The sequence below is a fragment of the Quercus robur genome, chromosome 6 (genome assembly GCF_932294415.1).
Source record: "Quercus robur chromosome 6, dhQueRobu3.1, whole genome shotgun sequence".
Taxonomy (NCBI): domain Eukaryota; kingdom Viridiplantae; phylum Streptophyta; class Magnoliopsida; order Fagales; family Fagaceae; genus Quercus; species Quercus robur.
In genome coordinates, this window is record NC_065539.1 from 37,196,369 (window position 1) to 37,208,621 (window position 12,253).

The 12,253-nt window shown below is 34.2% G+C and overlaps 1 protein-coding gene across 1 annotated transcript; it reads right to left on the minus strand.

Annotated features, from left to right (window-relative positions):
* Positions 1-3,214: 3,214 nt before the first annotated feature.
* On the minus strand, positions 3,215-12,253 carry LOC126688622 (uncharacterized). Its single transcript, XM_050383384.1, is given in 15 exon segments — positions 3,215-3,589; positions 3,591-3,679; positions 5,732-5,788; positions 5,895-5,979; positions 6,762-6,809; positions 6,929-7,042; positions 7,139-7,270; positions 8,200-8,284; positions 8,367-8,446; positions 8,730-8,949; positions 9,052-9,293; positions 9,380-9,463; positions 10,450-10,624; positions 11,143-11,429; positions 11,964-12,253. Coding segments are annotated over 14 exon segments (1,656 nt in total). The 5' UTR covers positions 11,364-11,429; positions 11,964-12,253; the 3' UTR covers positions 3,215-3,565.

A 12,253-nucleotide genomic window follows, 5' to 3' on the forward strand; every position in this document is an offset into this window, starting at 1 on the left:
GTGTGCGTTTGCATAGCAGCCAATGTGCGTTTCCAGCATTTGTGTTTTTGGTTGGGTCCCACGACACTATTCATGACCCAGCTAAAAACGCAAAAACGTGCATACCAATGCATTTTTAGGTCCCACGGCACTATTCACACATTTATAAATTATTTTGCTACAATGTTTTCAGTAATAAGTTTTCAGGTTTCAATTTTCAGCAAATAAATGATATCCAAACACACCCTTAATATTGGGGTAAACTAAAAATATTGGTCAACCAAAAATTGTTTTTCAGTTGACCACAAAATAATGATACTTATAATATAAATTAGCTTACATTTTCATTTTCCGTAAACCATTTAGATATAGAATCCTCCAAAAAAAGAAAAAAACATATTGTAGGTATAGACGTATAATAACTTTTTTTTTAGAGAGTTTCAACCTATGACGTCCACTCCTGATAATAACTATTTATCATCAGACCGAGATACCAATCAATTTTTAGTGTAAGCAGAGATTGAACCCTAGATCTCTTATACAACCATTAGAAACTTTACTAGTTGAATTAACTGGAACCCACAGACATATAGTAACTTAGTGTAGTACATTAACTAAGAGGAGGACATGAAAGAGGAAATCCCAAGCCCACCTTATTTGATGTTGCTCTATTATATTTCAGTCGTGTTGGACCTTTCAGGTGACAAAACTCATAACCCACCACTTGACTCAAATTTTCGGGTTTTAAATTACATTGGCCCGAGGTCAACCAACACAATCATTCAAAGTTGCTCACATGCCTTCGGGTTGAATCAGTTCGATCGGGTGGATCAGGTTGTTCAAGTATGTGGACAACCCTAGATAACACTATTTGAGTCCTATTGGTTAATACATTGTTGGGTAGTGAATATGCAAGCTAAGCTCGATAACAAAAGTAAAATGCTGCTAGACATCTAGGATTCAACTCGTTGGTAAATATTTAGGATTCAAATCTCCATTCCCTAATTGTCAAATTAAAAAAAATAAATAGTAAAATTTGACTCGAGCTCAAACCATACATTCAAACTTGAGCTCGTAAAAAAGTCCAAAAAATTGAGTTCAGCTTGATTCAATAGTCAAACCAAGATCAAACTCGAGATCCAACACAAGTACAATATCCAATGCTAAACTTTCAAAAAACAAATAAACAAAAACAACATACCAATCACATTAAGCTTACTACCATATCAAGCTCAAAAGTCCTTTAGTTTTAGTTTGAACAAGTGGTTTCAACTCTCAATTAATTAAGGCTTAGTAAGATATGAATTTATTTATGAAGCCCGTAAACGAGATTAAACTCAACTTGTTTTGTAGAAAGCCTTATTGTTCATAAGCATTTTTTAAAAAAAAAAATAATTAAGGAAAAAAAACTTAAACTTATCTAATTTATTAATTAGGCCTAGAACTAAAACTCAAATTTGGCTTATTTATAAATAAACAAACATGAGCAGCTTATTATCAAGCCAAGCTCAAGTTTGTATGAACAACTTGGTTTATTTATAGTCTTGTGGCAATATAGGAAAATTGAGAATAAAGTTTTTCTCCAAACTAATTTGAAGAAATATTCTCAAACCTACTCCTTGGTGATTTATAAGATTATCCCTGTTATTGGGGAAAGTCACATCAATCTCTATTTTTATCTCCCACTCATACAAAACTTCCTACACATTTCTTCAAAGGGTTCGATAATTTTTATGGGGGGAACACACTTCACCTCTCTCTCTCTCTCTCTCTCTCTCTCTCTCTCTCTCTCTCTCTCTCTCTCTCTCTCTCTCTCTCTCTCTCTCTCTCTCTCTCTCTCTCTCTCTCTCTCTCTGTGTGTATAGAACAAGCCAACTCTCTCTCTCGGTATAGAACAAGCCAACCCACTTCTTTTTCCTTTCTTCATTTTTTTCTTTGTTCCTTTAATCCTTCTCTTAGACATGAAAAAACACCAAAAAAAATATCTATTCATTTAAGAAAAGATTCAAGACTACGGGGTTATAAGGTATTTTTATTTTGATTATTACTTTGTCTTTTGGATTTCTCTTCTTTTCTAACTGGTCACTACCTTGACTATCAGAGCCTCCTTGGCTAACCCCCTGATTAGTCATGAAGGAATTGAGTTTTCTCCTTAGTGTTTGTTAGGTTTGCAAGAATTTATGAGTTCCAATTAACTTAATTGGTAAAGTCTCTGATGGTTGAATAAGAGATTTAAGATTCAATTCCTACCTACACCAAAAACCAATTAGTATCTTGATTTGATGATAAAGAGTTATAATCAGTATTTAGTAATTATCAAAGTCCTTACATAGTTCCAACTCTTGAAATTTATCAAAATCACATCACTTATTTAAAAAGTCACGTGAGAAAGTACATATGGATAGTCCCTTCAAATACCATGCAGTGAGTTGAAAGAAAATTATTCCAAATCAATTTAGAGGTAAACTTTTTCCTCTTAAAAGAATGTGCTTCATCAAAACAAACATATTAATAGTAAATCTGATAAACCATGTACTTTTTATTTTATTGATAATACAAAGTTTTTATTAAGTTGTCCATAATAATTATTAAGTTCTCCCTAATAAATTAGAGTGTCAACTAAAATCACACCATTTGAATGATAGATTCATAATTTTTTTTTTAATAGTAACTATATTCATAATTTGTTTTTATAAGTTTCGACTTATTGTGTCCGTTTATGTGATTCTACTCTTTATTATCAAATCAAGACAATAATCGAATTTTAGTGAAAGCATTTTGCACTTAACCAGTTAAACTAATTGGACCCTATGACTATATTCATAATTGATTCTTCACTTTTATGGAATCATTATAAAAGAGCCAAAAACATGAGGTCCGTTTGTGACTATTATTGCATGATGATGGCAAAAGCTTAGTTCATAAAATGATTTACAAGGAATTGAGAGAAAATAGGTCAAGATTGGCAGGGCAGAGGCACAAGATTGATTGTAAAAATGATTTGAGCTTCAATTATTTTGGAGTACGGTGTCCATATCGTTTTGTTGTAATTTTTCATTTTTATACGTTTTTGAGATATGCACCAAAGAATGTAAAAGCTGAAAAACATTGAGAATATTCTACATTAGAACAAATGGAACAAAAGTTTCATGATTTAAATTTAAAGGGTAGAATGAGGTCAAATGTACAATCACAAACCTGGTTATATGTTTCTCAACCCCAAAAAAAAACCTGGTTATATCAATTAAAATCTTTTTTTCCCCCCTCATATGGAAACAGTACAACTATCACCAATACTAACAGTAAGTTAATTACATAAATAATGATGCTGGTATTATACACCGGATTTTTTTCCCAGCTCTACAGAGGAAGGTAAAAGGGAAAAGAATACACGAGTTCTCAAAGAATATATATATATTTCCAGAAGCCATTTTACAGAGACCAAACCACTCGTCTGGAGCCTTTGCCCCAAAAACTCACTCTAAAATAACCAAATGCAGGAATCAGTAAAACAAAAGCCATTCACCAAAGAACAAAGCGGATCTTTTATTGGATCCAATGGCCATCAGATGTTACGTGAAAAAAATTAGTGCAGCTTATTAGGATTGTCTCTGTTTCTCAGGAACTTCTACTTTGGGAGGCAAGAGGTTCATAAAGCTCCCCTGAACAGTTTGACTGGCAGCCTTGGCTGACTCGTCATCTGTAATAGATGAACAAAATTTATAAGAAAAAAGCAACTAGTTCTAAAAATTTTAAAAATCTGATGAATGTATTCACAATTCTCTCTGTGTCACCATCTGAGGCATACTGTGTATAACAAACAACTTATGATAAGGACAAACTATTGGCCCCCACAAAATTTTGAAAAACAATAACAGGATTAGCTTACATTTAAACAATTAATCTGAAAACTATGAATCAGCTTTATAATAAAATCAATTCAACTGATACCACTCATATCCAAAATCTAGTGCCACCTTTAGTAATTGTTTCAAAGAACAGTTTCGTGGTTTTAACTTTTAAACATAGATATTTTTCATACCAAAAAAATTGTTGGCAGATTTTCTAAAATCCTTTTTTTTCCTGGGGAACAACCCCAAAAATCAATGAAAATAGAGAACATAATTTTGACATTCTTGAGATTCTGTTTTCGCCTTTCTGAGAACAAAGAAAGAAACAAATAAGTGTGTGATGCAAAATGCACACTTCAAGTTTTTTGTGAGAACTGTTTCGACAGACATTATGAAACAGGCCCTAGCTCTCTCTCAAATAATTACTTGAACTCTCTGTCAAAAACTGGTCACAAAGGAGGGTATAAGATACTTGTCTAATATTACCTTATCCATAAAATTACCAAATCCAGAAGATCACCCAAGGGAATATTTATAAAATTTCTAACAGAAGTAGTTTAAATTTCACAAAGAATAGTACCAGCACAATCAAACTAGAGCAAGAAACAAAGGGTATCAGAACTTTGTATAAAACTGCCTAATCTGGAAGTTAACATTAGATGGAACCAGAAAATGGAGTTTACTACTCATAGTCCCATAAATTATACTTAAAAAGAAAAATCCATGAATCTTTATCAGTATAATAACAGAGACCAATGAACATTGGGATATCATACAATATGGGTGATGCAGTCATGGAAGATCGATTTGCTATTACTTTGCAAATATTTTATGGGGTCCATGTGTGAAGTCCAATTAAAGTAAAGGCTGTGTGGGTTTTAAAGGTCTAGGTATGAGTCTTTTTGGTTAAAACAGTTTTTTATTTGGGTTTTTATTTTTATCAGTTATGGTCAATTTTGTATCCGAGGGAATATATGTAATTTCTGCTATTCTTGCAAATCAAGGGTGTTTTGGTACTTTAGTTGAGTCTAGAATTTTCAAGGAAATTCTAAGTGTTAAAGTTTATTTTCTTTAAGTCCAAGTTAGTATTTTATTAGGTTTTAATTTACAAGTCAAACTAGAAGTACAAAAAAAGACTATATATATTAGTGTTCAATGCATTCAAAAGAGGGAGTTGATTAATAAAATTATTGAGCATTTTGAGCATTGAGGAGAGTTCTTTTCTCCCTCTCTCTTCCCTCATTTCTTCTTCTTTTCTTTTTTGTGGTACTGTTCAAGGGTACAGTTCATACAATCCTTGAACACCATAAAAACCTCTCTTTTCCTTCTTCCTTACAAGTTACAACCCTAAATCAAGCCCTTTCTTTTACCATTCAAAACCCTACATACTTTCTCCTACCACATAGCCATTGAGTAACTCATCAGACCACCATTCAATTCCCCTACACAACCACAAAACAACATTGTTCCACAATTCTAAACCTTAGACCTATAAGCTCTCATAACCCTATACCCACCACAAGCACACGTAGACAAATTCCCCAATTTGCCATACAACCTACATTAGTGGGAAAGGAAATGGAAATAAATAATTTGCTTAAAAATTAGGTACCTTCAGGTCCTACACTATGCATTACAAAAATCTTACTTGTCTAATCATTGTTGTTTCAAAGACAGAATAGTGGGGAAACAAATCTAAGAAATTACAGAAAGATGAGCCCAATACCCTTTCCAATGGAAGGAACATACATGGGTCTAGAACATTTAAAAGCTCTATCATACATGGGTATGTGAGACAGCATTTTGGTCCTCACACAAAAATTGAAAACTTAATATTGAGACAATACTAAATTGAAAAAATGTTTCCAAAAATAAAAGGTAAAGTGTTGAAATTTTTTTACCAAAAAGGGACTTGATGGACGGCCTCTTTGTTTTTGTGCTCTTCTTCTTTAATTCAGCTGTTGTAGGAACACATAAAAGTCATGTAAAAATCATTGCCAAATAACAAATAAGGAAGCTCAACCAAAAAGATGCATGCAAGCATCAAGAGAGGCAGGTCGATACCAATCCCAGGTAATTGATGGTCATTTACAATTTCAAAGTTCTTGTATGTGTAACCAACAAAGTTGATATCCTTAGATGACAGCATCTGCAGCAGTGGACAAAACAGCAACAAGAGAATTAGCATTCAACCCCACCCTTTTCAGTATGTGATGCTAACAAATATTCTATGAATTAAAGGCACCTCAAGAAGGTATCAACTGACCAAATAAAAATGAAAATGCTCATAAAATTTGATGATAAATTGAACGCTAAACAATTTCGGTTCAGAGACCACAGAAAATGAAAAGGAAACCACTAATGATTTGTGCTCTTCCTAAATAAAGGATATGTATTTTTATGAACATGCAGAGCAGAACCATGTCAAAGACTCTAAATTAATAGATGGAAGATTTATCATTCCATCGGTACCCTATTACTCCAAATGACCTCACCGTTGCGCAATCAAATGCATCCTAAAAGTACAGGGTGTTACACCCAGAAAGGAAATTCAACTATACAACTATAAATAACATAAATAAATGTCAAATGTGAATTTAAGGAAGCAAACAAAACACTGATACTATTACAAATAGAGTAACATCAGCTACCAGACAGCAATTATATTTAAAGAAAAATGCACACTACCAACATTGGAGTGAACATAGATGAATATGCAATTAAACTACCAAATGAACCTTATTGCCAAAACAGTGATCTGTAAATTCAGATACTTGCCAAGTTGAGGATACACCAGACTGTGGCTTAGTGATGAAAGTGCTCAAGCAGTAAAAGCATATATGTGGGACACTAATACTAGTGAAAGCTACTACTAGTCTACTTCAGCAACTTTATGTTCATGATCCATCAACTCAAATTATATATACCAACCTTTCTCCATGGACCTGCTTTTGAAGAAGTTTGGATTTGGTTGTCAGCCTATACCATCATCAATGAATCAAGGGAAAGAACATAAAGGTTAGCAACAACATGCCTCAAAAACAGGCAAATCTGTGTTATTTCATACGTTTAAGAATTATATATATAAGAAAACTTACCTCTTCAAATTTCTCAAAGTTTTGAGTATCCAATTCATCATTGACCTCAGGAATAAATGCCGCTTTCATTTGATACAATTTGTCCCATTCAATGCCTTTGAACCATGGATGGGCCTGAAAATAACCAAGCCAACAAGTCAATTTGTTAATTAGTAATTCAAATTTTAAAAGCGAATGAAAGAATTTAGAACAGAACACACCACACAACACCTTTATTTCATCTGCGCCTTTTGTTCCAAGCCTCTGGTCAACATTACATAACAGTCTACTTATCAGATCCTTTGCTTCTGGAGACAGTTTTGCTTCTTCTGGAAATTTCAAATGAGTTCTCCAATTAACTATCTGCAAAATCAATAAAGAGGGGCAATGTTCCATCATAATGACAAAGAGACGTAGGGCCAACAAAATATGTGCTAATTATATTCTGTAGTAGTTAGAGTTTATCAAAGCTATAAGGTACAAAAGGCAAAAAGGAAAATGCATCAGAGTTGCCATGAGTAAGCAATTTTAGCTTCTACCAAGAAGAAAAAATTTTAGGTGTAAAAGAGAAAATTTAAACCACCTCACTATATTTTGTATGATGGCAGGAACGACAAATACCCAATGGATGGAGTTTATGGCATGGTGGCAACAGGTTGTATTAATTGACCTCTTAAAGGCACAATTTGGAAACAGAGAGCACATAGTAAAGGTGTTAAACTAGGGACAGGTTCATCTTGAGATCCACACCATCCACACATTTTCAAAACAAAATGCTAAGCACCAATATGTTGATTTGTAAGGATGCATGCAGCAAACAATTTAATTTCCAGACCTTTCAAAACAGACTCAAAAAATAACCAAGGGGTAAAACAATCCCTCCCGACTAACTTTTCTTCATAATAGTGCCTCCATACAGATCGCCACATCATTTCCAAAACTGGATTAAGGCCTCATTGGATTACATGATTACCGTGTTTACACCAGAGCTGCAGAATATATGACAAGGCCAGCAGATGGTAAAGAAGTTCCAATCATGCTAGACAACCCTCATTCGTTTAATGCAAAAAAGAGCATGCGCACAATTTTTTTTTTTTGGTGATAATTCAATCTAAATATATTTTACTACTACAAATGTGGAGAGTTGGATCGACATTTCATAACACTATTCCAAGCCTAACCCTATTTTTAATGGTAAGTTACTGATGACCGTAATATAAACATGCTTTTCTTAACATATGTTTTAAGAAATCATATGAATAGAAGTAAAGAAATAGTATTCCTGAAGTTACCTTCCTACAAGTTGACATAGGTTCATCTGAATAAAAAGGTGGATATCCCACGAGCATTTCATACATGATAGCACCAAGAGACCACCTGAATAAGTATTAACAGGATGTCACCAGCATGTATTCTAAAACAGAAAGGTTAAAAGAGATAAACAATATTCAATACCAACCAATCACATTCCATCCCATATCCTTTCTTCAGCAAAACTTCTGGGGCAATATAATCAGGTGTTCCAACAGTAGAATAAGCCTGCAACATTAAATAATTGAAAACTACATTTTAACAACATAACTAGGTAGTCACCCTAAATATTCTAAAAAAACACATGCTAAAACAAAATTCATTGGGAAAAAGATGAATTTGGAGCCTTTCTAGATAAGACTTAAAACTTTGCCATAGCACAAACATGAAAATGAAACCCTCAAAGTAATGAAGAAAAAGCATCGTGAAGACTATGCAATTTTGTCTCTGTCGATAGAGGCAATAATATAATGATAACAGTCATTCATTCATGTGAGGTTACGGAGCTTACGAGCATTCGCCTGTTCCTCTGCCAATGCTGAAGTTGCTCCTGTTGTGTGCGTTTTGGTGCCACAGGACGTCCATCACTCTGAAGAGCCCCACTAAGGTTGTTTCCAAGAGAAAAATCCTTTTCTTGGAGATTACTGCAGTCTAGTGGTTTACATAATCCAAAATCTGATAATTTCATGTGACCATGTCTATCGAGTAGCAAGTTATCTGGCTTGATATCTCTGTAATGTATAAATATGGAATGAGTTTACTAAAACTAGAAGAACATAGCAGAAATAACATATGTAAAGCCTCTGTCACAAAACTTAGACACATTAAAATACCTATGAATATAATTATGTTTATGGATGGACTCAATAGCTAGGACCGTTTCCCCGACATAAAACCTGGCTTCATCCTCTGTCAGTGTATCTTTGCGCATCAATAAAGTCATCATATCTCCACCAGGTAGATATTCCATAATGAGATATAAATACTCCTCATCTTGGAAGGAACAGTAGAGCTTAACGATGCAATTGCTATCAACCTCTGCAAGTAGATTCCTCTCAGCTTTCACATGTTCAACCTAAACAAATTTAAATGCAAATTAGCAACTTGCACTATGAATGATAGTCTCAATATAATTTCTGTTAGGCTTGGTAAAATGTATACCTGGCCCCTGCGAAGCATCTCTGATTTCTTAAGCTTCTTCATAGCGTATACATGACTAGTTGCCTTTTCCCTGCAGATTCTAACCTGCAACAGAAGAAAAATTATTCACATAAGATAAAAGGAATCAATACATCAATTGTGTTATTAGGACATCACAAAGAATCAAACACAAACCTCACAAAAAAGGTTAATTATATGGCCAGAAATAGTCAGAGCATCAGTAAGTAGCAATTCCAAGAAAATCAAGTACATTGTATCTAACAGCAGATCCTTTTTAAAAATTGCTTAAAAAGGAAGAAATTTTGCTTGCCTTGTTGTGACCAGAACAAATTTTACAAATATGAAATAAAACTGATACAGGCATACTGTATTAAGAATTTGCATATCCTATTTAAATTATGAAATTATTTTTAAGGTGAGCATTAGGATTGAAATCGATTTGATTTCTTATAGGAAAAATTCATGTAAGGATTTCCATACAAGTTCCAAGTCTTGTTTTAAAAGTTATTTTAGCTCATTAGGTCACTTGGCTATTGTATCCAGGGTGATTTTAAGCCTTAAGGGAAGGAGGGTCCATGTAAAGGCTATTTGATAGACATAAAGCAAGAGGCCATTCTTTGCATGGTAAAATCATAGAAGAATTAGTTGCTCTTGTTTCCAATCATCTATCTCCAACCCCTTTTCCAAATCTTGTGTTCATAATTTTCATCTTCCTCTCCCTCCAGCTTCTTTCTCCTCTATCTTCTAGAAAGTAACCAATACCTTTTAGGTTACATCAACCCCCTAAGTAAATGTCATAACTCATCTCCATGCCTCCTTCCAAAACACAACCCCACCATGAGAAAGAGAGAGAGAGAGAGAGAGATGTAAACAACATGGGAAATCATAATAAGAAAGGAAAACTGACTTGTTGCTGCCACTTGTACTAGCTGCTTATTTTAAATTTCTTTCTATAGAGATATATACAATAGGCAACAGCACTGTAAGAACACTACAAAATGTGGACAGTCATGCACATACAAATGAATTAGAATCAAAATTGAAGTATGTCAAAGAGAAAAAGGTTATACCTCTCCAAATGCGCCCTTCCCTATCATCGTTAATGGCTCAAAATCATCAGCACCCATCTTGTGCCTTTGAAGTCGCATATATTCCGTTTCCTTTTTCTCCAAAAACTTTAGCAAGTTGTTCTGCTCTTCCTCAGAGACCTCAGCATCAGCCAACTTCTTTTCAAGTACATGGCGTCTGAGTTTTATTCAAGAACTAAAATACCATCACTCAAGGTTCTAAAAGCTTGATTACCTCAACAGCCACATTGATATAATAAAATCATTTATAAGGAAATTGGGTACTTTATAAGATAATAACTGGCCTAGAAGGAGGTGTGAAATCATTTATGGCCAATAACTTTATGCCAGCATTAGCTGTAAGCATTGACCATAGAGAATAAACAAGTGGCCATGTAAATTGCTCTTCTTGTTACAATATGCTTGTAGAAGAGGAGTTCAACAAATTGGGTCTTTTTGGTTTTCATGCAGACACATTACCAATCACTTATCACTTATTCATGGCCCATGGAAGGTAACTAGTATTCTCGTAAACTGAAGGAAAAGGTAGGGATGGACTATTCATAATAAAAAAACATCTTCAATCCAACAGAATTGTTGAAAAACAAAATTGCATTTTTTTTTTCTCTAATATGCCGACTCAAACATTCAAACATCATCAGCTCATTGTTATAAAAAGAAGCATTGAAATCCTACCGCTCCTTCCTCTCCTGCAGACTCTTCATCTGCTTCTTGTAGTGGTTTTCGATATACTGCTTTGCAGCAGCAACCTTTTGCTTTGTCACATTCGAAGGCACTTCCTCACTCGTCGGCACTTTCAACACCTCCTTCCCATTCCCTGTGGTTTCATTGCTCTTTGAAGGCTTTGACTTGTCTTTCGACTTGAACTTACTGAACCAACTCCTCATCTTCTCCATTTCTTTCAGTCAGCTAATACCTCACCTCAAAAATTCACACTTTCAAATGCACATTTTACTTCAACTCTACAAAAAAATTACAGTTTAAACATTTCATCGTCGATGCTGATGCATCATCCATCACCTAAGTGTCCAATGCATTTTCTCTGTAATTGAAAAAAAAAAAAAAAAAAGGCAACAAACTTCAATTAACCTCAAAAAAATCTGAATTCGATTTCTGAACAAAATAATTCCTAAGTAATTGTAAGCCACGCATAAAGATCTTACTTTCTAGAACTGATACACCGAAAATTACTTACCTAGAGAGGAAACTTTAAAAAAAATTACTACAAGCTAATTGCTGAAACACTAAAATTTAGTCTAAATTTAGAATCCTAGAAGTTCAATATACTTTTTCATTTCCTACATTTTCTCAGCAACCAAACAAAGCTCAAAACTGAATAAATCAAAATCCAAGTTCCAACAAACAAAGAAACTGAATTCCAGGTCCAAAACTCCAAACTCGGAATTTTTTTACAAAAAAAAAAAACCCTAGAGAGAAGCAAAAGCAAATCGGACGGCCTAGATTTGGAAATCGGAGAGAGCGAGTAAAGTACGTACCGTAGAAGAGCAAAGCAAAGCAGAGAAGCAGCCAAAGTAAAACCCTAGAGAAGAACCGAACCGGAGAGAGAGAGAGAGCGTGAATTACGGTTTGGAAAATGGGAGAAGTGAGGAATGGAGAAGTTTGATGTTGTATGGGTGAGGGTGATGGAGATTATGATTCTGATGCCCCATTCGTTGCTCCGTAGCCTTTTTGTGTTAAAAGTTGGAAGGTTGAAAGTTGGGGACTAATGACTCTTGCTTTTATACTTGACGACTTTTTTATGCTTATTTGCTGTTTCTTCGCACTT